The sequence below is a fragment of the Orcinus orca genome, chromosome 18 (genome assembly GCF_937001465.1).
Source record: "Orcinus orca chromosome 18, mOrcOrc1.1, whole genome shotgun sequence".
In the NCBI taxonomy this organism is placed as follows: Eukaryota; Metazoa; Chordata; class Mammalia; order Artiodactyla; family Delphinidae; genus Orcinus; species Orcinus orca.
In genome coordinates this window covers 62,784,581-62,812,493 of record NC_064576.1, presented here as the reverse complement: position 1 = coordinate 62,812,493, position 27,913 = coordinate 62,784,581, and the positions used below count along the sequence as shown (strand labels likewise).

The following is a 27,913-nucleotide window of genomic DNA, read 5'->3' as shown; positions in this document are numbered from 1 at the left end:
GACCCCATGCTCCCAACAAGAGAAGCCACCACAGTGAGAAGCCCGTGCACCACAAGGAAGAGTAGCTGCCACTCGCCACAACCAGAGAAAAGCCCACATGCAGCAACGAAGACCCAATGCGGCCAAAAATAAAATAAAATTAAAATTAACTTAAAAAAAAAATAAAGTGGGTTCAGTGTAAGTAATAGAAAACGAACTCAAAGTGGCACAGATAATAAAGGGATTTATTGGTTCATGTCAATGGAACGTCCAGGAGTAGTTCGGCTTCATGAGTGGTGTGATTCAGTGGGTGACAGGTGCCACTGAGGTCCTAGTTACTTTTTGCCTCTCCACTTTGCCTTCCACGTGTCAGTCTTATCCTCAGGCTGGTTTCCCTTCTCGGTGTCAAGATGGTGGCCAGCAGCCCCCAGAGCAACTTGCTTTCTCACCGGTGTCCAGGGAGGGAGAGAAGCCTTGTTCTTGGAAGTTCTATCAGAAGAGTGAGAAAGCTTTTTTACCTTTCTCTCAGTCAATCTCCCCTTGAGTATCCTTGGCCCAGAACGAGCCAAGAGCCCATCTACCAGCCAGAAACATATCCAGTGAGTGCAACTCTGCCAGTAACTTAGGGCTAAGCCTCACGTCCTTCTCAAAAGCCCAGGGGGAGTCAGCTTGTACCAGAGCACATGAACTGCATAGGAGAATGGGGAGGTGGGGAGACCAGAACAAAATGGGGTGATTACCTGGAGAGGACGGACTGGAAGCTCTGGAGGCTACCATGCCATCTACCTCAGAGACCCTCTCTCTGCTCTCAGGGCTGGCGCCTGACCTAGCAGAAAACATAAATGTGTGATGCTGTCTAAACTTTATTTTTATTTTTTATTTTTTGCTTTGCTTCTTTTTTTTCTTAATGTATTAATTTTATTTATTTTTGGCTGTGTTGGGTCTTCGTTGCTGCGCACGGGCTTTCTCTAGTTTTGGTGAGCAGGGGCTACTCTTCGTTGAGGTGCGCAGGCTTCTCATTATAGTAGCTTCTCTCGTTGCGGAGCACAGGCTCTAGGCGCACGCGGGCTTCAGTAGTTGTGGCTTGCGGGCTCTAGAGTGCAGGCTCAGTAGTTGTGGCGCACGGGCTTAGATGCTCCACGGCATGTGGGATCTTCCCAGACCAGGGCTCGAACCTGTGTCCCCTGCATTGGCAGGCAGATTCTTAACCACTGCGCCACCAGGGAAGCCCCTGTCTAAACTTTAAACGTGGGAACAGGAGTGCCGTCCTACCCAAGAGACATTCAAATTCATAATTTAAAAAATTGCTGACCAAGCAAAACCTATATCTGCAGGCCACTTAACAGACAAGGAAACCAAGAACCAACAAGGGGAAGTAATTGCCTAAAATCGTAATGGTTGCTGTATAGTGAGCTTGTGTGTGCATCTGCTAACGCACGTTACAGAAGAGAATGATGAGGCTTCAGGGAGGCCAACTAATTCTAATTCGCTCAAAGCCACACAGCTAATGAGGGACAGAGGTGGGATTTGGACACAGATCTGTCTAACTTGCGTGCCTCTGTCCTTTCCCAGTGCCAGAGGGTGAATTGGTTGCATGAATAGGAAGAACAACCCCAAGCCAGTTCAGAGCTCTGTTCCACTGTGTATCAGTAAGAAGTTGTAGGAGACCGTCTAATATATACTATGGGATATATAATCCATAAATAAATGGAAGGGAAAAAGACTTTGTGAAGCAGATTCCTTAAGTGATAAAGCAAGTTGTCAGTGAACCTTATGCACGGTAGGGAAGAGCCATCTGCAGTGGGTACAGGCTCCCAGGAAGCACAGGGTAGATGCCGCCTGGCTCCGTGAACGCCGGTGGCTTCTGGCATCCTGGCACTGGCAGAGCAGCAGCTTATGAACTCCTTTTCTAGAAGCTGTCAGTCTTTGGAGAGGTCGTGCAGGAAATCTGGGCCTTCGAATTGGCAGCCTGATCAGAAGAGACATTCAGCTGTCTCAGAGATGCAAGTCCTGGCGTGCACGCCCTGCCTCTCCTGCGGAAGCCCCAGGCAAGCGGTGACCTCCTCCCCCGTCTGCTGCCTTGAGAGAAGGGCAGATTTCACGGAAGGTGTAAGTAAAGTGCAGCGGAAAGGAAATGAGAGTCTCTGTTCTGACCCGGCTCTCGCTCCTTCCCTTACAGCCTGCTTCCTGTTTCTGCTCTGCACTTCCATGGCTCTCCCGCTGTCCATGGCCTTCCCGGGCGAGCTGGCCTCTGAGCTGCTGGATGCCCCAGGCCAGCCACGTCCGGCCAGGACGATGGTACTCCATCATTAAACATAAAGTGTGCGATGGGACTTCCCTGGCGGTCCTCTGGTAGGGACTCGGCGCGTTCACTGCGGTGGCCCTGGTTCAGTCCCTGATCAGGGAACTCAGATCCTCGAGCCTTGGGGTGTGGCCAGAAAAAGACACAAACAAAAGCAAAATGTGCACTAGGAAGAGCTGGCCAGGCTGATGATTTGTAGACACACGTGAGTCACACAGAAGTACTTGCTGAATGTTTTAAAAAGATGGAGTTCTGGGACCTGCCCTGGGGAATACTGCTGCAGTATGTCTGCGGTGAGGACACATCTGCTTTTAAAACTCTGTCCCTAGAAGATTGTGGTACCTCTTGCCCAGTTTGGGAGCCGCTGGGCGAGAGTTTTCCCAAGGACCCTTCCCAGTTCCTATGCTCCCACGTGGATCAATATGAAAAACGAATGTCAGGCTATGGTCATTGTCGGCGCTCTGTACATTCTTTTGCTGAATGAATGAGTAAATATTTCCATTAGTCACATATATTAAATGATCTCAATTATCCAGAAGTATGAAGTTTGAGGAAAGGTTGAGGAGGTGGGAAACTCCTTGAGTAGCCAAAAATCGTTTTCACGTCAGTGAAATTAAACTCACAGCCTTGAATGTTGCTGATGGGAGCCTCCAAGCTCTGCACGTGGAATCTAGCTACGCCTGTTTACAGAGAGGTCTAGCAAGCATGGTGCTCTAGGCTCCGAGTTCATAGCATACTGGAGCAGAACTTAAAAGGGCATTGGAAGGAAAAAAAAAGGACATAGGAATTGTTGCAAACAAAAAGCACCAGGTATTCAAATAGCTTAATGGGGATGGTGCTTCCTTTTGGGGTGATGAAAATGTTTTGGAGCTAGATACAGGTGATCGTTACACATCATTGTGAATACGTTAAATGCCACTGAATTGTTCCCTTTAAAAAGGTTCTTCGTTTTTTTTTTACATCTTTATTGGAGTATAATTGCTTTACAATGTTGTGTTAGTTACTGCTGTACAATAAAGTGAGTCAGCTATATGTATACATAAATCCCCATATCCCCTCCCTCTTGAGCCACCCTCCCTATCTCACCCACCTAGGTCATCACAAAGCACCGAGCTGATCTCCCTGTGCTATGCAGCAGCTTCCCACTAGCTATCTGTTTTACATTTGGTAGTGTATATATGTCAGTGGTACTCTCTCACTTCGTCCCAGCTTCCCCTTCCCCCTCTGTGTTCTCAAGTCCGTTCTCTATGTCTGCGTCTTTATTCCTGCTCTGCCGCTAGGTTCATCATTACCTAAAATGTTTCATTTTGTGTTATGTGAATTTCACCTCGATTTTTTAAAAAATCGACAATACTAAACCCAAAAATGAATATAAAAACAGTACTCTTAGGTTTGTAACAAGTGAAAGCTGACAGCTTGATAGGAAATAAAAGAACAAAATAAAATTCTCAAGTTTGCACAGAATTCATATAGCCAAGTAGTCTGGGGCGATCTAGTGTCAGGGCAAACAATCCAGCCGGTTCAGCAGGCCCTGAAGCTGTCATCATTATAGGGCAATTTGAAAGTGAACATTTATTATACGGCTCCGCTTTATCAAGAAGAGTTACAAGGTGTCAGGTATACTCTGCTTAAGAGTTCCCCGTAAGAAAATGTCCTATGCAAAAATCTACTGGTAAAAGATAGATTTTTTTTTATCGAGTAAAAAGTAAGCTTTTGGAACCTGTGATTCAGTTATCTGAATAATGAACTTAACCGAAACAATTCACTCGCTAACATGGCTGCATAAATGAGGCAAGATCCCACAAGGCCAATTCCCATAGCGGTATATTAAAATCGCTACATCCGCTGCCTGCAGTGGGTATCAAGGAATTACCGCTAAATTGTTAATAGAGTGTCCATTTATGGTGATGAACAAGTTTTGGAAATAAATAGTGGTGATGGTTGCACATGTTTGTGAATGTAATTTGTGCTACTGAATTGTACACTTAACATGGTTAAAATGGCAAAAATTTTTGTTATATATACTTTATCACAATAAAAATATTTTAAAATAATTTTTAAACTTCCATAATATTGCCTCCCCCCCCCACCCCCCACAAATCACTACATCTGGTAGTTTTACCAACTGTATTGGGGAGATTTCTAAAGCCTGAAGAGGGTAATTGTGGTACTGCAGGTCAGTCAGAAAGAAAATCTAGAGGTCCCAGGCAGTACACGAAGCACATCAGGGAAAGATGCTTTTATTACATTTATTAGGGTCCTTTTAAGCCATCTGTGTGCTGATTGGCTCTGCTGCGATAGCAGCTGTTTTTATTCATTAGCAGTGAGCAGGTGTGTAAGTCATTACTCATGTTCATTTCACAGCTGGACTTTGAACGGAAAAGCAGTTCCTACCCAACAACTCTGGCATCAAGTACTGATATTTAAAGGTCTTTGAGCGAAAAGGTTTTCTTGAGGCTTGGAAAATACTTCCATCTAATAATGGCTTCAGCGAAACATCAGAGATATCTATAGAGGCAGGCCTCTGTAGGCTGATGATTGGATCAATGTGTGTATTTGATTTTACTCTGATTTTACCCCGAATTTGTAGGTCTCTCTATACCTAGAAATGTTTATTCATTTCAATGGAATATGGTATAGTCATAGAAAAATGCTTTACTTCCTCTGTTTAAGTACCAAGGGCTTCGTGGGAAATAAAATGTCAACTCAAAGCTAAAACTTTCAATGCCATTTAATCAGAAGATTTTTTTTTTTTTTTTTTTTACCACGGCTGTTTTGCTTTTTCATTTTGGAAAAATCGTTCAATCCAAGAATCATACTTCCACTCATTTCATAGGGACTGTCACATGAACCAACCAAATGTAAGAAAGCCAAGTTTCAGGACTTCCCTGGTGGCGCAGTGGTTAAGAATCCACCTGCCAATGCAGGAGACACAGGTTCGAGCCCTGGTCTGGGAAGATCCCACATGCCGCGGAGCAACTAAGCCCGTGCGCCACAACTAGTGAGCCTGCGCTCTAGAGCCCACGAGCCATAACTACTGAGCCCGCGTGCTACAACTGCTGAAGCCCACGCGCCTAGACCCTGTGCTCCACAACAAGAAAAGCCACCGCAATGAGAAGCCCGTGCACCGCAACAAAGACCCAACACAGCCAAAAAAAAAAAAAAGTGCATGATATATGGTTTTAAATAAAACATTGAAGTGCCATTTTAAGTACTTTATTGACATTATATCACACAGTACTTTACAGGTGGCCTAACTTATGAAAATTAAACATGTAAATATTTTATTCTCCAAAATATGGATAAAAAGTCAGAGTGCTTTTTTTTTTTAACATCTTTATTGGAGTATAATTGCTTTACAATGGTGTGTTAGTTTCTGCTGTATAACAAAGTGAACCAGCCATACGTATATATATATCCCCATATCCCCTCCCTCTTGCGTCTCCCTCCCACCCTCCCTATCCCACCCCTCTAGGTGGACACAAAGCACCGAGCTTATCTCCCTGTGCTATGCGGCTGCTTCCCACTAGCTATCTGTTTTACATTCGGTAGTGTATATATGTCAGTGCTACTCTCTCACTTCGTCCCAGCTTACCCTTCCACCTCCCTATGTCCTCAAGTCCATTCTCCACGTCTGCGTCTTTATTCCTATCCTGCCCCTAGGTTCTTCAGAACCATTTTTTCTTTTTTAGATTCCATATATATGTGTTAGCATATGGTATTTGTTTTTCTCTTTCTGATTTACTTCACTTTGTATGACAGACTCTAGGTCCATCCACCTCACTACAAATAACTCAATTTCATTTCTTTTTATGGTTGAGTAATACTCTATTGTACATAGGTGCCACATCTTCTTTATCCATTCATGTCAGTGGACACTTAGGTTGCTTCCATGTCCTGGCTCTTATAAATAGTGCTGCAATGAACATTATGATACATGACTCTTTTTGAATTATGGTTTTCTCAGGGTATATGCCCAGTAGTGGGATTGCTGGGTCGTATGGTAGTTCTACTTTTAGTTTTTTAAGGAGACTCCATACTGTTCTCCATAGTGGCTGTTTCAGTTTACATCCCCACCGACAGTGCAAGAGGGTTCCCTTTTCTCCACACCCTCTCCAGCATTTATTGTTTGTAGAGTTTTTGATAATGGCCATCTGACTGGTGTGAGGTGATACCTCATTGTAGTTTTGATTCGCATTTCTCTAATGATTAATGATGTTGAGCATCCTTTCATGTGTTTCTTGGCAATCTGTATATCTTCTTTGGAGAAATGTCTATTTAGATCTTCTGCCCATTTTTTGATTGGGTTGTTTGTTTTTTTGTTATTGAGCTGCATGAGCTGCTTGTATATTTTGGAGATTAATCCTTTGTCAGTTGCTTTGCTTGCAAATATTTTCTCCCATTCTGAGGGTTGTCTTTTTGTCTTGTTTATGGTCTCCTTTGCTATGCAAAAGCCTTTAAGTTTCATTAGGTCCCATTTGTTTATTTTTGTTTTTATTTCCATTTCTCTAGGAGGTGGGTAAAAAAGGATCTTGCTGTGATTTATGTAATAGAATGTTCAGCCTATGTTTTCCTCTAAGAGTTTTATAGTGTCTGGCCTTACATTTAGGTCTTTAATCCATTTTGAGTTTATTTTTGTGTATGGTGTTAGGGAGTGTTCTAATTTCATTCTTTTACATGTAGCTGCCCAGTTTTCCCAGCACCACTTATTGAAGAGGCTGTCTTTTCTCCATTGTATACTCTTCCCTCCTTTATCAAAGATTAGGTGACCATATGTGTGTGGGTTTATCTCTGGGCTTTCTATTCTGTTCCATTGATCAATATTTCTCTTTCTGTGCCAGTACCATACTGTCTTGATTACTGTAGCTTTGTAGTATAGTCTGAAGTTAGGGAGCCTGATTCCTCCAGCTCTGTTTTTCTTTCTCAAGATTGCTTTGGCTATTCGGGGTCTTTTGTGTTTCCATACAAATTGTGAAATTTTTTCTTCTAGTTCTGTGAAAAATGCCATTGGTAGTTTGATAAGGACTGAATCTGTAGATTGCTTTGGGTAGTATAGTCATTTTCACAATGTTGATTCTTCCAATCCAAGAACATGGTATATCTCTCCATCTGTTTGTATCATCTTTAATTTCTTTCATCAGTGTCTTATAGTTTTCTGCATACAGGTCTTTTGTCTCCTTAGGTAGGTTTATTCCTAGGTATTTTATCCTTTTTGTTGCAGTGGTAAATGGGAGTGTTTCCTTAATTTCTTTTTCAGATTTTTCATCATTAGTGTGTAGGAATGCAAGAGATTTCTGTGCATTAGTTTTGTATCCTGCAACGTTACCAGGTTCATTGATTAAGCTCTAGTAGTTTGCTGGTAGCATCTTTAGGATTCTCTATGTATAGTGTCGTGTCACCTGCAAACAGTGACAGTTTTACCTCTTCTTTTCAGATTTGGATTCCTTTTATTTCTTTTTCTTCTCTGAGTGCTGTGGCTAAAACTTCCAAAACTATGTTGAATAATAGCGGTGAGAGTGGGCAACATTGTCTTGGTCCTGATCTTAGAGGAAATGGCTTCAGTTTTTCATCATTGAGAACGATGTTGGCTGTGGGTTTGTCATATATGGCCTTTATTATGTTGAGGTAGCTTCCCTCTATGCCTGCTTTCTGGACAGTTTTTATCATAAATTGGTGTTGAATTTTGTCAAAAGCTTTTTCTGCATCTATTGAGATTATCATATGGTTTTTCTCCTTCAATTTGTTAATATTGTGTATCACATTGATTGATTTACGTATATTGAAGAATTCTTGCATTTCTGGGATGAACCCCCCTTGATCATGGTGTATGATCCTTTTAATGTACTGCTGGATTCTGTTTGCTAGTATTTTGTTGAGGATTTTTGCATCTATGTTCATCAATGATATTGGCCTGTAGTTTTCTTTTTTTGTGACATTTTTGTCTGGTTTTGGTATCAGGGTGATTGTGGCCTCATAGAATGAATTTGGGAGTGTTCCTCCCTCTGCTATATTTTGGAAGAGTTTGAGAAGGATAGGTGTTCGCTCTTCTCTAAATGTTTTCTGTTTTTTTGTTTTGTTTTTTGCGGTACGTGGGCCTCTCACTGTTGTGGCCTCTCCCGTTGCAGAGCACAGGCTCTGGACACGCAGGCTCAGCGGCCGTGGCTCACTGGTCCAGCCACTCCACGGCATGTGGGATCTTCCCGGACCGGGGCACGAACCCACGTCCCCTGCATCAGCAGGTAGACTCTCAACCACTGCGCCACCAGGGAAGCCCCTTCTCTAAATGTTTGATAGAGTTTGCCTGTGAAGCCATCTGGTCCTGGGCTTTTGTTTTTTGGAAGATTTTTAATCACAGTTTCAATTTCAGTGCTTGTGATTGGTCTGTTTATACTTTCTATTTCTTCCTGGTTCAGTCTCAGAAGGTTGTGCTTTTCTAAGAATTTGTTCATTTCTTCCAGGTTGTCCATTTTATTGGCATATTGTTGCTTGTAGTAATCTCTCATGATCCTTTGTATTTCTGCAGTGTCAGTTGTTACTTCTCCTTTTTCATTTCTAATTCTGTTGATGTGAGTCTTCTCCCTTTCTTTTTGATGAGTCTAGCTAATGGTTTATCAATTTTGTTTATCTTCTCAAAGAACCAGCTTTTAGTTTTATTGATCTTTGCTATTGTTTCCTTCATTTCTTTTTCATTTATTTCTGATATGATCTTTACGATTTCTTTCCTTCTGCTAGCTTTGGGGTTTTTTGTTGTTCTTCTTCTTCTTTCTGTAAATGCTTTAGGTGTGAAGTTAGGTTGTTTATTTGAGATTTTTCTTGTTTCTTGAGGTAAGATTGTATTGCTGTAAACTTCCCTCTTAGAACTGCTTTTGCTGCATTCCATAGGTTTTGGATTGTCATGTTTTCATTGTCATTTGTTTCTAGGTATTTTTTGATTTCCTTTTAGAGTTCTTCAGTGATCTCTTGGTTATTCAGTAGCATATTGTTTAACCTCCATGTGTTTGTATTTTTTACAGGTTTTTTTCCTGTAATTGATATCTAGTCTCATAACATTGCGGTTGGAAAAGGTACTTGATACAATTTCAGTTTTCTTAAATTTACCAAGGCTTGATTTGTGATCCAAGATATGGTCTATTCTGGAGAATGTTCCATGAGCAGTTGAGAAGAAAGTGTATTCTGTTGTTTTTGGATGGCATGTCCATAAATATCAATTAAGTCCATCTTGTTTAATGTGTCATTTAAAGCTTGTGTTTCCTTATTTATTTTCATTTTGGATGATCTGTCCATTGGTGAAAGTGGGATGTTAAAGTCCCCTACTGTGATTGTGTTACTGTCGATTTCCCCTTTTATGGCTGTTACCATTTGCCTTACGTATTGGGTGCATAACTATTTACAATTGTTATCTTTTTATTGGATTGATCCCTTGATCATTATGTAGTGTCCTTCTTTGTCTCTTGTAATAGTCTTTATTTTAAAGTCTATTTCGTCTGATATGAGACTTGCTACTCTGGCTTTCTTTTGATTTCCATTTGCAAGGAATATATTTTTCCATCCCCTCACTTCCAGTCTGTATGTGTCCTTAGGTCTGCAGTGGGTCTCTTGTAGACAGCATATATATGGGTCCTGTTTTTGTATCCACTCAGCCAGTCTATATCTTTTGGTTGGAGCATTTAATCCATTTACATTTAAGGTAATTATTGATACGTATGTTCCTGTTACCATTTTCTTAATTGTTTTGGGTTTGTTTTTGTAGGATTTTTCCTTCTCTGTGTTTCCTGCCTAGAGAAGTTCCTTTAGCATTTGTTGTGAAGGTGGTTTGGTGGTGCTGAATTCTCTTAACTTTTGCTTGTCTGTAAAGGTTTTAATTTCTCTGTTGAATCTGAATGAGGTCCTTGCTGGGTAGAGTAATCTTGGTTGTAGGTTTTTCCCTTTCATCACTTTAAATATGTCCTGCCACTCTCTTCTGGCTTGTGGAGTTTCTGCTGAAAGATCAGTTGTTAACCTTATGGGGATTCCCTTGTATGTTATTTGTTGCTTTTCCCTTGCTGCTTTTAATATTTTTTCTTTGTATTTAATTTTTGATAGTTTGATTAATATGTCTTGACATGTTTCTCCTTGGATTTATCCTGTATGGGACTCTTTGTGCTTCCTGGACTTGATTGACTATTTCCTTTCCCATGTTAAGGAAGTTTTCAACAATAATCTCTTCAAATATTTTCTCAGACACTTTCTTTTTCTCTTCTTCTTCTGGGACCCCTATAATTTGAATGTTGGTGCATTTAATGTTGTCCCAGAGGTCTCTGAGACTGTCTTCAATTCTTTGCATTCTTTTTTCTTTATTCTGCTCTGCAGTAGTTATTTCCACTATTTTATCTTCCAGGTCACTTATCCGTTGTTCTGCCTCAGTTATTCTGCTATTGATTCCTTCTAGAGAATTTTTAATTTCATTTACTGAGCTGTTCATCATTATTTGTTTGTTCTTTAGTTCTTCTAGGTCCTTGTTAAACGTTTCTTGTATTTTCTCCATTCTATTTCCAAGATTTTGGATCATCTTTACTCTCATTACTCTGAATTCTTTTTCAGATAGACTGCCTATTTCCTCTTCATTTGTTTGGTCTGGTGGGTTTTTACCTTGCTCCTTCATCTGCTGTATGTTTCTCTGTCTTCTCATTTTGTTTAACTGACTGTGTTTGGGGGTCTCCTTTTCACAGGCTGCAGGTTCGTAGTTCCCATTGTTTTTGGTGTCTGCCCCCAGTGGCTAAGGTTGGTTCAGTGGCTTCTGTAGGCCTCCTGGTGGAGGGGACTGGTGCCTGTGTTCTGGTGGGTCGGGCTGGATCTTGTCTTTCTGGTGGGCAGGGCTATGTCTGGTGGTGTGTTTTGGAGTGTCTGTGACCTTATTGTGATTTTAGGCAGCCTCTCTGCTAATGGGTGGGGTTGTGTTCCTGTCTTGCTAGTTGTTTGGCATGGGGTGTCCAGCACTGGAGCTTGCTGGACGTTGGGTGGAGCTTGGTCTTAGCGTTGAGATGGAGATCTCTGGGAGAGCTCTTGCCGATTGATATTACATGGAGCTGGGAGGTCTCTGGTAGTCCAATATCCTGAACTTGGCTCTCCCACCTCAGAGGCTCAGGCCTGACAGCCAGACCAGAGTACTGAGACCCTGTCAGCCACATGGCTCAGAAGAAAAGGGAGAAAAAAAAGAAAGAGAAAAAAATCATTAAAATTTTAAAAATTAAAAAATAATTATAATTTTTTAAAAAGAGAGCAACCATACCATTAAACAAATCCACCAATGATAACAAGCACTAAAAACTATACTAAGATAAACATAAAAATCAGAAACAAATCAGTCGCAGATAGCAAACCCCAAGTCTACAGTTGCTCCCAAAGTCCACCTCCTCAATTTGGGACGATTCGTTGTCTATTCATGTATTCCACAGACGCAGGGTGCATCGAGTTGACTGTGGAGATTTCATCCGCTGCTCCTGAGGCTGCTGGGAGAGATCTCCCTTTCTCTTATTTGTTCGCACAGCTCCTGGGGTTCAGCTTTTGTTTTGGCCCCGCCTCTGCATGTAGGTCGCTGGGCGTCTGTTCTCGCCCAGACAGGACGGGGTTAAAGGAGCAGCTGATTCAGGGGCTCTGGCTCACTCAGGCCTGGGGGAGGGAGGGGTACAGAGGCGGGGCGAGCCTGCGGCAACAGAGGCCAGCATGACATTGCAACAGCCCGAGGCACACTGTGTGTTCTCCTGGGGAAATTGTCCCTAGATCACGGGACCCTGGCAGTGGCGGGCTGCACACGCTCCCAGGGTGGGTGTGGATGGCAACCTGTGCTTGTGCAGGATTGTTGGTGGCTGCAGCCTCAGCATTAGCGTTTCATGCCCGTCTCTGGGGTCCAAGCTGATAGCCGTGGCTCGCACCCATCCCTGGAGCTTTGTTAGGTGGTGCTCTGCCTTCTGTGGGCAGACAGAGAAGGAATCCCCTCTCCTCGTGCACCCCGAAACAATGGTCTCTTGCGTCTTCGGCAGCCCCAGACATTTTCCCGGACTCCCTCCCAGCTAGCTGTGGCGCACTAGCCCCCTTCAGGCTGTGTTCACGCAGCCAACCCCAGTCCTCTCCCTGGGATCTGACCTCTGAAGCCCCAGCCTCAGCTCCCAGCCCCGCCTGCCCCGGCGGGTGAGCAGACAAGCCTCTCGGGCTGGTGAGTGCCGGTCGGCAGCGATCCTCTGTGTGGGAATCTCTCCGCTTTGCCCTCCGCACCCCTGTTGCTGCGCTCTCCTCTGTGACTCTGAAGCTTCCCTCCCCGCCCCCCCACCCCGTCTCCCCCAGTGAAGGGCCTTCCTAGTGTGTGGAAACCTTTCCTCCTTCACAGCTCCCTCCCACTGGTGCAGGTCCCATCTCTATTCTTTGTCTCCGTTTTTTCTTTTTTCTTTTGCCCTACCCAGGTACGTGGGGAGTTTCTTGCCTTTTGGGAAGTCTGAGGTCTTCTGCCAGCGTTCAGTAGGTGTGCAGTAGGAGTTGTTCTACATGTAGATGTATTTCTGATGTATTTGTGGGGAGGAAGGTGATCTCCACGTCTTACTCCTCCACCATCTTGAAGGTCCCCCTAAACAGAAGAGTTTAATTCTACAGTGAGAATCCCCTTTCTTGGGTTCTGTTGACAAACGTATTGGTCAGGGTGACTTAACTATGCTGCAGGAACAAATCAATCCTGGAATCTCAGTGGCCTAATACTACAAAGGTTTATTTCTTTAAAAGTTTTTAAAATTTAATATTTATTTTACATTGAGTATAATATTTTTATTTTATAGTTGATTTACAATGTTATGTTAGTTTCAGGTATACAACAAAGTGATTCAGTTATACATACACATATATCCACTCTTTTTCATATTCTTTTTCCATATAGGTTATTACAAAATACTGAGTAGAGATCCCTGTGCTATACAGTAGGTCATTGTTGATTACAGAGGTTTATTTCTTGCTCATGCAAATTCCAACGTGGATCAGGACCCTCTCCAGGGCTCCCCAAGGCTCCCCCAAGTGACGTGATGATGTAGAACTCTAAGCTGCTTCAGTCTTGAGCACTAACCATCTCAGCCCATGGTTTCCACATGGTCAAAGCAGGGGAAGAAAACGAAGGATCATGTGTCAGTTTTTAAATGCTTTGGCCCCCAAATGCCTCATAGCCTGTTGGCTAGCACAAGTCCCACAGTCCTGGGTACCCGCAAGGGGGCTGGGAAATGTGAGGGGCACGTACTGAACAGTTAATGTCTCTGCACAGCCAAGACATGTGTTAGGACCCATCCGAAGACTGGTCGTTGGAGCCAGACTGGTCACTGAGGGAAATGGGAATTGCTTTCTTATATTTTAAATAATACCTCATATCATCATTGGTTAAATAGGCCAAGAGACAAAGGCCTGAGAAAAGTAGAGAGAAAGCATTGCTATGGCGAGAAAAATCACCATAAGAAAGGGTGTGGGTTTGGTAGTTTTCCAATACGGTGACTAAGGATTTGTCAGTAAACACGTGTGCCAGCTTGGGGTTGGGTGAGTGAATTGGTCAATGATGATCATATGTTGCCTGAAACAAATATAGCACAGGATTCTGCACACGGAGGAAGTGTCCTCTTCTGGCAAATCCCCGCCCTGTGGGCCCTGGAAGCAGGGTAAATGGGAGCCTTATATTACACACTGGATGCATTTTGGGGACGTGACCCATAAATTGGATCTTGTTTTAAGCACAGTGCCTAGATAGGGACTTCCCTGGTGGTGCAGCAGTTAAGACTCCGTGCTTCCACTGCAGAGGGCACAGGTTCAATCCCTGGTTGGGGGACTAACCATATGCTGCACGGTGTGGCCAAAAAAAAAAAAAGCCTGGATATTTAAAGGGATTCTTTGGATCCTTCGGTAAAATGAATCATTGGTTGGAAACACGGGTTGTCGTTCACTGTTTTCATAAAAGCAAGGCATACCTGTAGCCAGCTAATATCCAGAGTGGTGCAGTGACCTTTGCCCCCAGCTCCGATGTCCGGTGGGCTGCCGTTCTGTCCGGTAAGCAAGCTGAAGATTGGGGGGCTCGGGAGACTGAGCAGGTTCCCTGCGCAGGGGTCGAGCTTCAGTTTGTGTCGTTAACGTTTTGGCTTTTGTAGACATTTACTTCATTTTCCTAACCGGCATTGTGTTCTTGAAAGCATTTCACTCAATTTTCTGTTCTGTCCGCTTTGCAGGAGTGAAGTTTTTGGAGGACTGTCCCATACACCCCCTCATTCCTCTATACTTGCTACTGGTTGAGATCATCAGGGCCTTAAAGGTAATGTCTATTTATCAATTGTTTGTAGTTCTTGTTGAAATTTAACTTAAGGCACTGTGGAATGCATCCTTTAATTGTTTGCTAACAGAACAGCTTCCGCTAAGCGCAGGGTTGTTGAAACGACAGGGCCAGGTGGATCCTGATACCTGCCGCAGAGACTTGGATTTTTCCAGATGAGGAATTTTCACCCAGAGCTTCCCTCCTGCTTCCCCGAGTTCAGTGTGCTAAGTTGTGGCTTTGGTCTGACTACAATTGATCCAGAGAAGTTACCGACTGCCGATTACTTATACCATTGAATTCAGGCATAATCGTGGCCTTTCTCTGTGCTTCTTTTTAAAAAAGTTTCCTGTATAGGGCAGTAGAGTTTACATCTGGTTAAAATGTGTTCGATTTTAGCAGTTCTTATTTCTGTTTTTAACCATAGCTCTTAGTTCTCAAATGACTAGCATGGAATTTGTTAGCTGCAATCATCAATCACACGTTAAACTCCGATGTTTGGGGGCGACGTCTGTGACTCACAAGCTTATATCAGTCTAGGGAGCTGATTTGCTCATGGGTTGTATTGACATATGTTGAAACAGGAAAAGTGTTGGAAAAAAGAATATCAAAGGTCCTGCATAGTCTGCAGTTAGGTTTTCAAAATTCCAAGCCCAAAGAAATGTCACACCTTCCAAAAGTACCTTAGGTGTAAAATACCTTAGGCCTACCTCCATTTATTAGTGACCCTTCCCAACCATCCAATCCCACCTCAAAGCTTTCTATATCAAAAGCTAGAAAACACGAGTGTCCGTTTTTCCAAAATGGTTTCATAAGAATGAAGCAATAACACACACACAAACACACACACACACACACACACACACGCACACATAAACACACACACACACAAACAGAATCGAGTGCCATATATAAAGTTTCATTTGGACCCATTGTCTGATTTCTTTGTCAGCTTCCTTCTGGTGCTGGGGGCCTTCAAAAGAGGCTGCCCAGTGGCACTGGTCATGATATTGATCTGAGACGTCAAAGGAATGTCTTCAAGATGGCTGTTCTCATATGCAGTCGGTAGCCACCAGCTCTATTCTGTCTTGGGAAACATGTCTGATTTGGAGCAAGCATTTGGAGCCTTTTGTGTCTGAGATCACCTCACTGTCAAATACCCTCCTCTTTTGGCAGCGGTCTGGTGGGCAATGTTCTGGAATGTATAAATACAGGATCCTTTCTCTTAACATCCTGATGGGATCTACCTGCGGCTCTGTTTAGCTCCAAGGAAACTCAACGGCTCTTAGATCGACAGGTCTGCCTATGTGGCCCCAGAGTGTTAGAAGAAAGCTCTGATGGATTGAGTGCCATAGCGGTGCTCAAAACAAGGGCAGAGTTTTCAGCAGTAGTTACCTCTGCCCCACCCTGTCTCGCTGGACTACCTCATGATCAGGTAGAGCAAGGTAGAACTTACCTTTAGAGATACTACCGTCCATGGAGTCTGTTCCTCTTAATAACAGCAACCTTTTCCTTTATGAAAGCCAGCCCTTTATGAAAGCCAGCCCAGAACCCAAAGGTAATTTATTTTAATGAACAAACCAGGGCCCTAATAAGCAGCATTGATTTTTTTCCTGGCAATCTAGAACTGTTTGAAGCCAAATTAAATTTTTGTGCTCATCACAGCGAGGCAATACACAGTGAGTCCACAACCATGAGAGCAATAGCAAACAGGCTTATAGAATCCCCGGACAGAGAGGTTTACTAGTGAGGCCAGTGCTTTCTATTTAACCCCCACGGAACACTGCAACATCTCTGAGATGCATCAGACAGCACCACCGTATTGCATTGTATTGGAGAGAAGTGGGTGGACATTTCCGAGGGTCACCTAAGAACTGACGATCATGACCCATTAGAAGATCCTGAAATGAATTTAGTAGGTTGTGATCACTTTAAAAAAATAGAATAGGGCTTCCCTGGTGGCGCAGTGGTTGAGAGTCCACCTGCTGATGCAGGGGACACGGGTTTGCGCCCCGGTCTGGGAAGATCCCACATGCCGCGGAGCGGCTGGGCCCGTGAGGCATGGCCGCTGAGCCTGCGCGTCCAGAGCCTGTGCTTCGCAACGGGAGAGGCCGCAGCAGTGAGAGGCCCGCGTACCGTGAAAACAAACAAAAAATAGAATAGAAAATATTAGTGCCTGATAAGTATCGTGTGATATACATGCACACGTGTGTATGGTAAGGTGACCATGTAACTTATCATCCCAACTGGGACACTGTTGCGAGTACAGGGGGGCTTTAATAATAGTCACGCCAGGAAAACAGCATAAACTGGCACCTCTCTGAGCCAGCCAGGGCATACGCTTACCCGATTACTAGGCTGGGACATAAAGTGTGTTTGTTACTGAGCACCGTGTTGAAAAAAAGTTTCAAAACCACTGACTTAGTGGCCGTTTGTCTACCTAACACTCCACTTCATCTTCCAGGACCCCACTTCTTAGTAATAATCGCTACCACCCCATGAGCACTTGCTATGTGCCAGGTGCCGTGCTAAGGGCCTGGCCCCCATTTTGAATGTATTCAGTTCTCACAATGCCCCTTTGAGGCAGGTCCTTGTATCAGAAAGGATTTTTTGAATATAAGGAACAAAAAATCAGCTCTGGCTAACCTGAGAGGTAATTTGTTAAAAAAGCTCGCAACTTCAAAGGTTGGTGAAAGAGGAAGGAACCAGGTGGCTCCAGGAAGCGTGGGCTGTGAGACCCGGGCAGTTGCTCTGGGCCAGCAGTGAAGTGAAATGAACCCCAGAGAGTTCCTCTCTCCTGGCATCAGGTGCCCACAAACCAGTCCTGGGAAGGTGGCTAGGTCCCTGGACCTTGGGTGTCAGGCTGACCCTGGTGTGGAGAAGGTGCCTCCAGGGAGGACAGGCCCTGGGATTCCCCCTCCAGATGCACGTGACAGTGGGGGCCAGCCCCCAGGGAATGGGACCCTACTAGGAAGGGAAATGGTGCTGAGTAACTGAACCCCGAGCTGCGCTGTCAGCTCCAGCTTACAGATGGGGGAACTGAAGCGGAAAGGTTGCTTCTCTTGGGTTTCCACAGGGTAAATGGCTGAGCGCCTGTGCACCCCACGCCTGCCCGAGCTCATAGTCCTTCTCTTCGGCTGCCCTGCTCCTCCCAACTGGTTTTCTCCTGTTTCCCAAACCCACCACCCTTCATCTTTGCCATGCCACTCACATTCCCACCTCTCCCTGCTCACAGGGGCTCAGAATATACCCCCTCTTCCAGGAAGCCCTCCCTGGATGCATCAGCTCTATGTGAGTGGCTCTCTGGACCCCTTTAAGCCCTCACTTCCTTTTTCTTATGTTCTGCCTCCCAACCAGGCTACAAATCTTATTCCTAGAAAGCCTGGGAAACTGGACCATTTGGGAGCACTTTCCCGGTTTAGGAAAAAACCCCTGTGCAGGGAGATCAGCTCTGTGCTTTGTGACCACCTAGAGGGGTGGGATAGGGAGGGTGGGAGGGAGGGAGACGCAAGAGGGAAGAGATATGGGAACATATGTATAACTGATTCACTTTGTTATAAAGCAGAAACTAACACACCATTGTAAAGCAATTATACTCCAATAAACATGTTAAAAAAAACCCAAAAAACAAACAAACAAACAAAATCCCTGTGACTTAATAGCTTTGATTTAAGCACCTGGGTAGTATGGTGTAGATGGTGGTCAGAGGTGTGGACCGACATCCATCTCATCCTTTTACTCACTGTGGACCTGGGTGAAGTGACTTAACTTCTCTGAGCCTTAGTTTTCTCATCCACAAACCAGGGATAATAATATACAGCCCCTAGGTTAGCATAAGCATTAAATGAGATCATATAGGCCAAATGCTGGCCTAATCACTTCACTTAGGTTTCGTTATCTTTCATAAGTGATAACTTTTCAGTGTAGAAAATCAGAGAATACAGATAAGCACAAAGAAGATTTCTAACCCAGTAAAGAGAGATACTGGAATCCTTCCTGGAGGAGGTGATACCTGTCTGGATGTTTATGAAAGAGTCAGGCTGGGGAGCAGAGGGGTCCCAGGATAGCATGAGCACACAGTCCGGGCATGGAGATGAGAAGCAGCCCCATACTGTTGGAACGTCAAGCACAGGACTTCTCTGATGGGCCACACCCCACACATGTGCTGGGCTGGGTGTACAGCAGTGAACCAAGAATAGCTGGACCCTGCCCTTCCGTTCTAGTAGGAGAGAACTACTGGAGGTACACCCAGCATGGTCGCTGTTGATTGGTTATATCGGGTGAGGAGCTGGGAGCATCCCTGGTTTCTAGCTTGGACATGTCACCAAATGAATACGGAAGATTGAGTTATGTTTTTAACATACTGAGCCTGAGGCCTGAGGATATTCAGTGGAACTTCTGAGTCTGAGAGACACAGGAGGGCTTGGTGGGAAGGGCACCTGCCAGCTTTGGCTGAAGACACACCTGGTGTTATGCTCTGGCTCTTCCACTTTTGACCCACGTGACCTTGGCCAACTCGTTCACCCAACTGGTCCTCAATTCCTTTGTTTCTAAAGTGAGGAAAGTGGTGTGCATTCCATAGGGTTGTTTTACATAGAACAATACGCCTAAAAATACTTCGTGTCTGTATTAGTCAGCTCAGGCTGCCTTAACAAGATTCCACAGACGGGGCAGCTTAAACAACTACCATTTAGTTGGGATCGGGGAGGAGGGCACTTCCAGATGATGACCAGATCCAGGGGGTGGTCACTGGAGGGAGGCAGAGCAGGTCACTGGAGCCAGGGGGTGCCAAGGAACTGACCTCAAGGCTAAGGAAGCAAACCAGAGCAACAGGGAGACTCTGGGCGCAGAGATGAACTTCAGTCAATGAATCCCATGTCCAAAGCAATTCACACATCTATAGAATGCCACCAAGGACGCTAAGGATTGATGCCTTCATTCTCGCCAGTTCTAATTCTTCCAAATGAAATTTCACTCCTTGGCAGCATTTCCAACTCCAGTGTGTGCACTTTTCCTAATGAATCTTTCTCTGTTTCTCTCCTACCTTCTGTCCCCTCTCCTCCCCCTCCTTTGTTGCTCTGCCCTCCAACCCCTGGCTCCCTACCACGGCCCAGATGTCTCTCCTACCGTACAACTCCACCAGGATGAGGCGGCTTCTGTCCAAGGCCGTGGTGATTGATGATGGTGACGACGATGTATATCCCTAGAGGCAGAACGCACACAAATATTACATCCACCTTCTCAGCCTCTTCCCCTTCCTCTGGTTCTTTCTGGGAAATTACTGGGTCTTTTCTGTTTACCTGCCAGATTTTATTCCACCTTTCCAGCAGCCTCAGGATTACTGTGACAAAACCCTGTACCTCTTTGCAGTAGGTGTCCTCGTGCTGGGCTTACTTGTGCTGGGCAGCAGCTGTGTCCACGTGTGGTCCAGGTGGAGGTCTGCTGCTGAGGAAGACTGAGAACCAGTCCCTCCAGCACGTGCACGCACACATGCATACGTGCACAAGTATGCACAGGCACACACACACATATACACGTGCACAAATACACACAGGCAACACATATACATGTGCACAAATACAGGCAACGCATATACACGTGCACAAATACATGCACACACACATATATACACATGCACAGATACATGCACACACATACACATGCACAAATACAGGCGCACACATATACACATGCACAGATACACACATGCATACACATGCACAGTTACACACATGCATACACACATATACACATGCACAAATACATGCACATATACACATGCACAGATACACATATGCACACACACATATACACACGCACAAATACAGGCGCACACATATACACATGCACAGATACACACATGCACACACATGCATACACACATATACACATGCACAGATACACAGAGGCACACACACATATACACATGCACAAATACACACATGCACACGCATACATGCACATACATATACACATAGACAGACACATACACACACACACTGTTGCAGGAGAAGGGCACGCTGTGAAAGCAATAAAACCTTCCCTGCAGGCATTTAAGAATCCACCAAAATGCTGAGTATTCTAGCAGGCTAAAGAAATGCTGGCCTGCCTGGGTCTAGGAAAGGCACATTTACTTTTTTCAGAGTGAGGATTTTGTATTCATAAGAGTTTTCAAAGGGTTTTTTTTTTTTGAAGGGATGAGACAAAGAATGGGAGACCTTTTCAAATCACAGTTGCAGTTCCAATGACTGTTAGGAGAGAGAGGTTTGTTGTTGTTACTGCTGCCACTGCTGGGTTGTCATTCAGCCACGACACCTTGAAGTTATAGAAAGCATGGACTTTCACACAAGACACAGCTCTACTCGCTATGATGACTTTTGTTACGAGAAGGAGAACAGTGCTCTTATTTAACGAGTCCACCTGCCTTTGGGGAAAGTTAAGGAGCATCTCTCCCAACCCCAGATCAGCTGGGTTTGCGCTGACGGGTGGGGCCTCCCAAGGGCAGCTGTAAAATCTGCCAAGGTCGAGGAAGTAGATTCCTGCTCGAAGCTGTGGTCTGGCCCGCTAGCCGGGCATCCAGAGAGAGAGTCGCTTTCACAGCGTGTTCTGTGCTACTACAGATCCTTTGCTTGGCCTTGAGTCTGCTTCTTTCCCTGGTTATGTGTGTACATCTCTGTGGTTCGCTGATGACATAAACCAGTTTAGTGGGTTTTGGCTGGGTTGCCTGCAATGTGGCTAATGTAGGTGCTTTTGGTCTCTGAGTTTAAATACTCTACAGTAGCAGATCTCCTTAATGCCAGGCTAGGGTTTGGAAGTCTATAAATCCATTTGTTTGGAAGTCCGTGACGACACCAAACAGCCACCACTCCCGTGCCCTCTCGCCGCCGCTGTGAGCTGAGGTTCCTAGGAGCGGGGTGCCGTGTCAGGGTGTCAGCCCCCGGGGTGGGGGGAGCCCCTGTGCTAGAGAGTTCTAGATGAAGACTGACATGTGTCACAGCTTCTGTCTGTCTTTACACGGAGCTGGGCTGCTGTGTGTGTGTGGGGGTGTGTACTTCATAATCAAAGCAACCCCTGAGTGGCCACCGGTGTGGGGCACCTTCCTTTATCAGAAGTGTCAGCTCAAAGCAAGAGAGGCTCACTCCTCCCCGTGGCTTTAAGAGAAAAGGACCCGTGAGTCCCATGCGCATCTCCATCGAGTTTGGAGGCATCTGTCACCTGGAGTCACGTTTGGTCCTGGTTTCCTCCCAGGTAAGAAGAAGGTGCTAGCTTTGCCCTCTGCTGGGTAGAGAGGGGAGAGCCCTTATTCCACCCCTGTCCCTCTGGGTACTTTCTAGTTTCCTTTTCACTTGAGCCGTGAAGGAAGATCAGAGGGTTTGCAGCTTGCAGTTCCTGCCCTCATTTGTGATGCCCCGTGGCATTCTCGTCGTGCCGCACGTTGCCCTCTCCGTGCTGGGGGCCTGAGAGGGTCTGCGGACAGGCTAGGTGCTCCATGGGCTTGGGACCCAGACAGTTCTCTGGGCCAGCAATAAAATGAGTGAACCCCAGAGAGCTGCTGTGCATGACTTTGCGGAGGGGACACTGAGTGACTCAGGGGGTGATATCGTCAGTATGCTATACTCACATGCCGGCAGGCTCTGAATGGTAATTTATTAGGGCCTCCCTCAAGGGATGGTGAGACGCTTATGACGAGGCGCATTTCCAGAAAGCCGTTCAGAGCCAAGGCAAATGGTCCACAACCATGGTTCTCTGAAGGTCTGACTTAATCCAGAGATGACATGCAAACTGTGTAGGAAGTGATGGGCTGCTGGCCCTTGAACTGATTCCATTAGTACCATTTCCCTCATCTGGGCTTTTGGTAGAAGATGAGCGTGGCAAGCTCACAGTTGTGATCACTTGGCAGGGCCCTGGAGTGTGGACATTCTACACTCATGTACCTGCAGACCAAAGCACCAAGGCTGGCCCAAAACACGCCACCCCTCCTCTGCACGACGTCCTAAGGCAATGGTGCTCTGGGGAAATGAACAAGGTAACAGCTGAACTTTCCGGATGTTATGAAAACTCAAAGAAGAGACCCACACGGTTAGGAGGAATAATCAGTTGTTCCCTTCTGAGAAAAGTCTGCAGCAAAAAAAAAAAGTGTACACTGAAGTCACTTAATTCTATTTGCTACGATGGGCGTCATGCAAAAACACCATCGTGCTTTTCTCCTCCTTGCCTGAATCTCTCGAGATTGCAGTTGGCTGCGGTGCAAAGGGATTATTCCATTGGGGTCAGCCACACTAGTGGGTCTCAGACCTCAGTGAACATCAGAGCTACCCCCGGGTTTGTTTAAAATGCTGAATCCCAGCCCACAGGTATTCTGATGTGTGGGTCCCCACTGATGCTGATTCCATGGGTTAGAGAACCGCACACATGCCCTCAGCCCACGCAAGAGGCACAGACTGACCCAGGACGGCCCGATCCTGGCGGTGACCATGAGGGCAACATGATGTTATTTCCAGCGTTTCATGTTATTTCCGTCTGGTTTACCGTAAGAAGAGGCAAAGCGGTCAGTAGCTTCCATGTTTGTGTAGCTGAATCTTGTGCTTCACTTCCTTGGGGGTATTTTCATGTTGATGAAATAAACTTGGTCGGTTTGTTCCTCAGCACCTTTCCAGAGTGCCCTGGGGGAGAGACTCCTCCAAGCCTTCGGACTCTACTTGTTCTTAAACCAGGGGCATCACCACAGGCGCAGACTTTCCCCGCGGAAGCCGACAAGCATCAGGGGCCTGTTCTAGGCAGATGTTGCTCCACAGAACTCATAATCCTCAGGTGGCTGGACGGGTTTGTAGTGGAGATTCTAGAAAAGTGACGTAACAGAAAAGCCTTCTTATTGATTCTAGTGGTAATTTTTCTCTTTACGAGTATGGAAGTAAGAAGAAAGCAAATCTCTCTTTTATAGAGATCGAATTTCAGTAGTTCGGTTTTCAGGTCAGCTGGGGTCATAGCGTCCAAGTTATCTTGGCTATCTTGGGAGGCAGCATTTTGCCATTTAGCAGAAGGAAGATAGGAGATGGGTGTCTCTGTGTTTTAAATTGAAATACATATATATACATATATATATACACACACATTCTTTTTTATATTTGTTTCCATTATGGTTTATCACAGGATATTGAATCTAGTTCCCTGTGCTATACAGTAGGACCTTGTTGTTTATCCATTTTATATATAAGAGTTTGCATTTGCTAACTCCAAATTCCCAATCCATCCCTCTCCCATCCCCTCTCCCTTGGAAACCACAAGTCTGTTCTTTATGTCTGTGAGTCTGTTTCTGTTTCATAAAAGTTCATTTGTGTCATATTTTAGATTCCGCATATAAGTAACATCATATGGCATTTGTCTTTCTCTGTCTAACTTACTTCACTTAGTATGATAATCCCTAGGTCCATCCGTGTTGCTGCAAATGGCATTATTGCATTCTTTTTTTGTGACTGAGTAGTATTCCATTTTCTCTATGTACCACATCTTCTTTGTCCATTCATCTGGCGATGGACACTTAGGTTGTTTCCATGTCTTAGCTATTGTAAATAGCGTTGCTGTGAACATAGTGGTGCATGCATCTTTTCGAATTATATTTTTGTCTAGATATATGCCCAGGAGTGGCATTGCTGGATCACATGGCAGCTCTATTTTTAGTTTTCTGAGGAACCTCCATACTGTTTTCTGTAGTGGCTGTACCAACTTACATTCAGGAGGTGGGGTGTTTTCAAATACATCTTGTATTGTTTTCTCTGGAACGCTTCCTTAGATCAGTTAGCTTTTAAAGTTTAAACTTTCTTACTGCATTGTATGGAAGTATAGTTCCACTTCATAGGAAAAGAAAAGGCAACTGGTACTTTCTGCAGGTTTGTACCGTACCAGATGTGGTGTCAAGGGTTCACATATATGGCATGTTCTAATCAGGCTCCTGAAAAGTCTCGTGATTCAAAAGCCCTTTGTTCTGATCATCTCCTGTTCGTTCCATTGGTGAGAGAGGGGTTCCCAGCCCTAAATAGGGTCGCCAAACACACAGCACCTGACATTGAACAGATGAGATGGACAGCCTTTTCTTTTTTTTTTTTTTGTGGTACGCGGGCCTCTCACTGTTGTGTCCTCTCCCATTGCGGAGCACAGACTCCGGACGCGCAGGCTCAGCGGCCATGGCTCACGGGCCCAGCCGCTCTGCGGCATGTGGGATCTTCCCAGACCGGGGCACGAACCCGTGTCCCCTGCATCAGCAGGTGGACTCTCAACCACTGCGCCACCAGGGAAGCCCTGACAGCCTGTTTTGAGTCACATATACTCACAGCCTGGGGAGGAGGATGTGGCCTGCTGTGTGATGCCACATGGAGACTGCATGCAGAAACGGAGTGAACAACCAGGGCTGTAAGGGGTCCTGCTTTGTAGTTACAAGAGGGTGGGGTAACCTCTAGTTCCGCAGGAGGATGGGATTGGTTTGTCTGAATAATTTCGCAGGCTGGCAGGGAGGTGAAGCCTGTGAGGTTGCCGAGAGGGTGGGGTGTGGCCAGTCTGACTGATCTGGGAACTAGCTGGGTGAGTAGCTTTCCCCGCTGGGCCAGGGGCAGATCTGGTGAAAGCAGGGGACTCTCAGCTAGGCCTTTGGGCCTCTCCGAAGCTCAAAGATGTCAAGGCAGCCCATGAACTTTTACGCCTTGCAATACGCCCTCCAAGATCAATCCCTGCCTGTATTGGCCATATTCCCTGGATTCTTAGTATTAGTATTCCAAGTATTCCCTGGATACTTAGTCCTGGATTCAAGTCTGGCTTTGAACTTTCTCAAGCACCAAATCATCAAAGGAGATATAATCAATGATAAGATATGCATTGTCCATGAAGTTCGCCCCCCTACCCCAGCACTATCCAGGTGAGAACACTCATCGTCTCCTTCCGGAATAGCTCTGTCCCTGGTCGACAGCACTGAGCTCCTGTGAATGATTTTCCCCACAATTGCAAAACTCTTGCAGTCTGATTGGATTCTTCCAAGACGAATTTTTTTCACTCTTTATCTCTTTACTTTAATATTTCAGCCTTTAAAATGTCCTGTAGCCTGTACTTTTCCATAGCCACACACACAAAAAAGGCATTTTGCAAGTCAGTCTAGAGTTTATAAGTGTGTTTATAAAGAAGGCAGTTTCAGTTCAGTTGCCAGTCCTCGGGGGCAAGGCGCTGTGGCCCAGCTTCCCCGGTCCCTTGTGCCAGCCCAGTGGGGCCGCCCCAGCTGCAGCAGCTGTTGAAGCTAATGGCTCACACCTGCAGCCTTTCCGGAGCCCTTCCTTGGTTGGGTAGAGCCGGCTTGTGCATGGGTTACCACTCCCTTGCACATGCACACGTATACACACACAAACGCTCGCGCGTGCGTGCGCACACACACACACACACACACACGTGTGGTTATCTGTTTCTAAGGACTGATCGGGACAAGAGGGCATCCCAGCTTCAGGGCAGGTCAAACTCTGGTGTCATTTACGTGCCAGAGCTCCCCAGGGGGTCAGGCCAGACTTCACAGAAGCCACATCCTTTCCCAGCTTCTTCCTTTTTCCTGTCCTTCCTCCCTGTCTTGCATTCTGGTTTCTCCTGAGACCACTCCCTCAATACATCACATTAAGTGAAGCTCCACTTCAGGCTCTGCCTCCGGGGAACCTGACCCAGGACAGGGCTATTTTTCCACAGCTGGAGGTAGAAGCTATATCAGTAGTATAGTCCCTTTTATAAGCCCTTTTATTTTCCTAAAATGACTGTTTTAAAACTTTGTTTTCTTTATAAAGGTGATACATGCTTATGGCTAAAAATTCAAGTAGTGTCAAAGGCTATAAAAACTTAAAAGATGACCTAAATGGGAAGGAAATCCAAAAAAGAGGGAATGTATGTATACATATAGCTGATTCGCTTTGCTGTACAGTAGAATCTAACACAACATTGTAAAGCAACTATATTCCAATAAAAATAAATTTAAAAAAGTAATATAAGGCTAATATGCATATTAGGTTAAAAAGTGATGTGATCATTTAGTTTACTAATTAAAAATTTGTCTGAAAAAATAAAAAAAAATAAAAAGTAAAAGATTTCAAACCCTACCATAACTCTTAGTTCTAGTCCCCCAAGAGGTCACCAGCATTCATCTTTTAGTCTCTTTTCAGAACATATCTGTATATATTTAAGCATAAATATGTGATTTTTATATAATTTACATCACATTATTCATACTACTCTGCAACCTGCTCTTTTCCATTTATAAACCAAGAACTTCTTTCCATCGTCAGCGCAAAGAGACCTGCCTCAAAAATGACCAATACACACAAGACTCATTTAAATAGGCACTTTCTCTGTAACTGTCAGGGCCGATCATTTCTGTGAATCAAAATGGAAAAACTAGTAGTTTGACATTTTATTTTGCCAAATGAACAACTGAGAGCTCAGTTTGACAAAGTAGTTGTCAGTTCCCCCCTCGTGTGCCAAACAAATGAGCCTGACTGAACCCAAACTCCCTGTGAAATGATTGAGGATCCCATTAGATCAAGGGCACGTGACCCACCCGAGGGCAACGCAACTCAGCAGTCCCCAGCAGTGGATTAAAGCTCGCGAGAGAAAAGAAGTTGAACTGGTTCTGTGTTATTCACATCCACAAAACCACATACGTGAGGAGCAAACTATCCTTCCAATAGAGCACCTGTGTGTGAGCGTGTGTGTATGATTAAGAAGCTGTATTAGGCAATGAACACAAGACAGAGGCAGCACCTGAATATCACAGAAAGTATAAAACGTGTTCTAAGATACATAACAAAAGTAATAATTAACCACAGAGCAATACCATCTCACACCCACTAGGATGGCTACTATAAAGCAACAGCAAAACCCAGAAAATAACAAGTGCTGGAGAGGATGTAGAGAAATTGGAACACTTGTGCACTGTTGGTGGGGATGGAAAATGTTGCAGCTGCTACGGAAAAGAGCATGGACGTTCCTTAAAAAATTAAAAATAGAACTGCCATATGATCCAGCAATTCCGCCTCTGGTTATATACCCCAAAGAGTTGAAAGCAGGGTCTTTAGAAGATATTTGTACACCGATGTTCACGGCAGCATTATCCACAATAGGCAAAAGGTGGAAATACCCCAAGTGTCCATCAAGAGATGAATGGACAAACAAAACGTGGTGTATGCATACTACGGACTAATATTCTGCCTTGAAAAGGAAGGAAGTTCTGACACACACCACGACGTGAATGAACCTTGCAGACATTATGCTAAGTGAAATAAATCAGTCACGAAAAGACAAATACTATCTGCTTT

The 27,913-nt window shown here is 44.9% G+C and overlaps 2 protein-coding genes and 1 long non-coding RNA gene across 7 annotated transcripts in view; 2 read left to right on the top strand and 1 right to left on the bottom strand.

Annotated features, from left to right (window-relative positions):
- TMEM272 (transmembrane protein 272) overlaps window positions 1-20,127 on the top strand; it is a 74,181-nt gene extending 54,054 nt beyond the window's left edge. The window contains 2 exon segments of the mRNA XM_049701352.1: window positions 14,503-14,585; window positions 19,697-20,127. Coding sequence (XP_049557309.1) covers window positions 14,503-14,585; window positions 19,697-20,041 — 428 coding nt within the window. The 3' untranslated portion in view covers window positions 20,042-20,127.
- Window positions 1-27,913, top strand: part of DHRS12 (dehydrogenase/reductase 12) — a 177,499-nt gene that overhangs the window by 75,842 nt on the left and 73,744 nt on the right. Inside the window, exon 1 of one of the 5 annotated variants that reach the window (XM_049701347.1) lies at window positions 14,562-14,585. The exons of 3 other annotated variants lie outside the window; for them this stretch is intronic. The gene's annotated coding sequence lies outside the window, so the exon portion shown is untranslated. Of the gene's footprint in view, window positions 1-14,561; window positions 14,586-27,913 lie in introns of those variants that run through there. One more of the 5 variants, XM_049701344.1, reaches the window with a different exon arrangement.
- Window positions 204-2,230, bottom strand: LOC117203115 (uncharacterized). The gene is made up of 2 exons (XR_004485759.2): window positions 1,750-2,230; window positions 204-805 (listed from the first exon to the last, which is right to left on the bottom strand). It is a non-coding gene; the product is annotated as an uncharacterized LOC117203115 (long non-coding RNA).